General features: G+C 41.0%; 1 protein-coding gene across 1 annotated transcript; it reads left to right on the top strand.

The window, feature by feature from the left end:
- The first annotated feature begins 533 nt into the window (after window positions 1-533).
- On the top strand, window positions 534-1,262 carry LOC9306038 (mediator of RNA polymerase II transcription subunit 29). The gene has a single exon (XM_002869921.2). The coding sequence runs from the start codon at window positions 534-536 to the stop codon at window positions 1,260-1,262; it is 729 nt and encodes a 242-aa protein (XP_002869967.1).
- Window positions 1,263-3,556: the final 2,294 nt, after the last annotated feature.

The raw sequence follows: 3,556 nt of genomic DNA, 5'->3' as shown, positions 1-3,556 counted from the left end.
ATGAATTCTTTTATTCAACAAGCATATTTATAAGAAAACCGAATCGATAATTTGATTTGCAAAAGGTTAATTTCTTAGGGCATCTTGATTTCGCCGAGACGTCACACTACAAGAAAACATGAGATTAGCGACTTAATTCGGCGACTAATTTTGCAGTCGCTACATTTAGTGACCGTTTAGCTACGTTTTGGCGACTAAATATGAACCAAAATACGATAGTCGCTAATTAGTATCTAATATGAGACTGATTTATATTGTCGTTATATAGTCGCTAAATATGGCGACGGATTAGTTACCGAATATTTAGTCGCCAACTGGAGCGACTCAGTGGCTACGAATTAGCGACTGCGTAATTCTAGTTGGACATTCAAACTGGGCCAAGAAGCCCAATGACCCAGTATATATTTCGTTTTTCCTTCGCAGAAAACCCTAATCCTCTTTTCCTCTTCACTGAAGAACCCTAATTCCCCATCAATTCTTCTCTAAATCCTATCAATCCTTCATCTTCTTAATCCTTTTTTGTATCTCTCTCGATGGCTCCTCGTGGTGGAAAAAGTAAGAGAGGAAGAGGAGGAGGAGGAAGGGCTCCGAAGGTTTCCCCAAATCGACCTGTCGCCAATCGACCCACTGCTTCTGGGACGTCAAATCGAAGACCCAGTACTCTTCCTAGCCAGTATACCTTCACTCCGGCGAATCCTGAAGCCCCAGAGACTCAGCAAAGTCCGGTAAATCCTGTAGCCCTAGAGTCTCAGCCTCCGACTCATAGAGACTATCCTCCTCCGACGCAGCTGTTCCAGTCCGGCGATGATTCTCCTCGAGGCTCTGGGTCGCATCCATTTCGGGAATCTGGATCTACTCAAGTTCGAGGGTCTGGATCTGTTCAAGGACGAGGCTCTGTAGGATCTATTCATCGTCTAGCTTCTCGGTCGAATCAACCTCCTGCGCCGGTTCAACCTCCTGCGCCGGTTCAATCTCCAGCGTCGACTCAGCCTGCAGCGTCGAATCGACAAATACCATCTCGTCAACAAAGACCTTCTCCTCAACCTCGAGCCTCTGTATCGCATCATAGTTCTCAGGCTCAAAACTCACACGAGGAATCTGAAGATGAGGAAGCTGATGGTGAATCTGAAGAAGATGTGTTGAGGGATTCAACACTCCCAGAAGATGTCCTCGCGGATTTACATGCTTCACTTCTCATCCCAGGCCGTGAGAATTTCACCACCGTCATCTCTCCCAACCTCGAGCCTGGAACCACTTGGTAAACATTTTCAATTTTGATTGTATATAGGTCTGATTGTATAGAGATTAGGTAAATAGGTTAGCTTGTATATAGGTTAGGTTTGTATTTGAGTAAAAAGTTAGAGTCTGCTTGTATATAGATTAGGTGTGTATTTGAGTTTAGAGTTAGAGTCTTTGATACTTATGTAGAGTCTTCTTATTGGTCTACATGTTTTGGTCTTATGGTCTGCATGTTTTGGTCTTATGGTCTGTTAGGTTTGCTTGTTAAGAGTTAGTTTATATATTGGTCTGCTTGTATATAGATTAGGTTTGTATTTGAGTTACAAGTTAGAGTCTGCTTATAGTCTGTTAGTATATAGATTATGTTTGTATTGGTCTGCTTGTATAGTTTGAGTTAGAGTCTGTTAGTATATAGATTATGTTTTGTATTGGTCTGCTTGTATAGTTTGAGTTAGAGTCTGTTAGTATTAGCTTTATTGGTCTGCTTGTATAACTTAAGTAGAGTCTGCTTGTATAATTTTAATTTTGATTGTATATAGGTCTGATTGATATAGATTAGGTAAATAGGTTAGCTTGGTAAACATTTTCAATACTTAAGTAGAGTCTTCTTATTGGTCTGCATGTTTTGGTCTTATAGTCTGTTAGGTTTGCTTGTATATAGGTCTGCTTGTTAAGAGTTAGTTTATATATTGGTCTGCTTGTATAGTTTGAGTTAGAGTCTGTTAGTATATAGTATTAGCTTTATTGGTCTGCTTGTATAACTTAAGTAGAGTCTGGTTGTATAATTTGAGTTTGAGTATGTTTGTATTTGATTAGGTCTACTTGTTTATAGATTATGGATGGTATCAAAGCTAACTGGTTTATTTGATTGTAGGTTTGGTAAGGACAATGGAAAGCTAACCCGGAAGATCACTAAATGTTTCACAAACAAGTTTGATGGGCCATATTACAATTGGAGCTGTGTTCCTACTGGTAGAAGAGAAAGATACTTCCTCGAATTCGCGGTAAAATTCTGTCTCCTCTTATACTTATGTAATTACACTTTTGTTTTGTTTTTTGATCACTAACACCAAACTCTACTCTTGTTTTGTAGAAACTACACACCTGGCATCCCTCAGTGACAGGTGTTGTTGAAGCTAAATTCTACAAGATTTGTCAGGTGCGGATGAAAGACATGGTTAGCAAGGCATGTTCAAAACGAGAGAGGCCAAATTGGATCGAGAAAATACTTTGGATAGAGATGTGTGCCTATTGGGACACTGAAGAAGCATTAGCAAAGAGTTCAACCACATCAGCAGCTAGGATGTCTGACCGTAATGGTCTTGGTCCTCACAAGCATGTTGCTGGTCCAAAGTCGTTTTTACAAATAGAGCAAGAGATGGTACATTCTGACCTATTTACTTTGTTTTAGTTTTAGATTACTTAGACCTATATATTTACTTTGTTCAGGAAGTTGAATTGGGAAGACCTCCTACTATTGGTGAAGTTTTCATCAGGACTCATACCAAGAAGGATGGGACTTTTGTGGATAGGAAGGCGCAGGAAGTCCATGAAACATATCTCAAGAACAAGGCAGCTAAGTTGGCTGCCCTTCAAGAGAATGATGAACAAGCAGATGGGACTTCGCGACGATCTGAGCTATCTCAAGAGGAGGATGATGAGATCTTCCTTCAGGTAAATAGTCTGTTATTTATGGTTGCTTTTGTTATGCAGTCTAACTGTGTAATACTCTTTCTTTTGGTATGCAGTCTACTATCACAAACGACAGAGGAGAATACTTTGGTGTTGGCAGCCTCGGGGTTTACATCAACGGGAAGCGCAAGTACCCAGGAAGCTGTTCTTCTTTCACAACACTCCAATCACAGCTTGAGGATGCTAACCGGAAGATAGAGGAACAAGCAGCGCTCCAAGCAGAACGTGAAGCAGAGGCTTTGCGGGTCGCAGCTGAGCAAGCAGCTGAGATCAAGCATTTGGCGATGGTGAAGAAGTATTTGAGCGAGACTGACCCAAAGTTTATGGACTTCCTCAAGTCTCAATCTGCTGCCACTGATACCACTACTGCTGCCACGACTGCTGCCACTGCTGCTGCCACGACTGCTGCCACTGCTGCTGCCACGACTGCTGCTAGTACTGCTGCTATTCCTACTGCTCAACAACCATAGGTCCCTCCTTCTCTAAACTTTCCCTCCTTCTCTGAACTTGAAAACATTTGTGTTGCTTTGAAAACTTGTGTAAGTTGTTTGGTTACTTGAACTTGGTTCTTATGTTTATAATGTATGTTTATGTTGTGTTTTATTTTACAATGTTCTTATGTTTT

This window comes from Arabidopsis lyrata, assembly GCF_000004255.2.
Source record: "Arabidopsis lyrata subsp. lyrata unplaced genomic scaffold ARALYscaffold_7, whole genome shotgun sequence".
Lineage (NCBI taxonomy): Eukaryota > Viridiplantae > Streptophyta > Magnoliopsida > Brassicales > Brassicaceae > Arabidopsis > Arabidopsis lyrata.
This window is presented reverse-complemented; position numbering and strand designations above follow the sequence as displayed.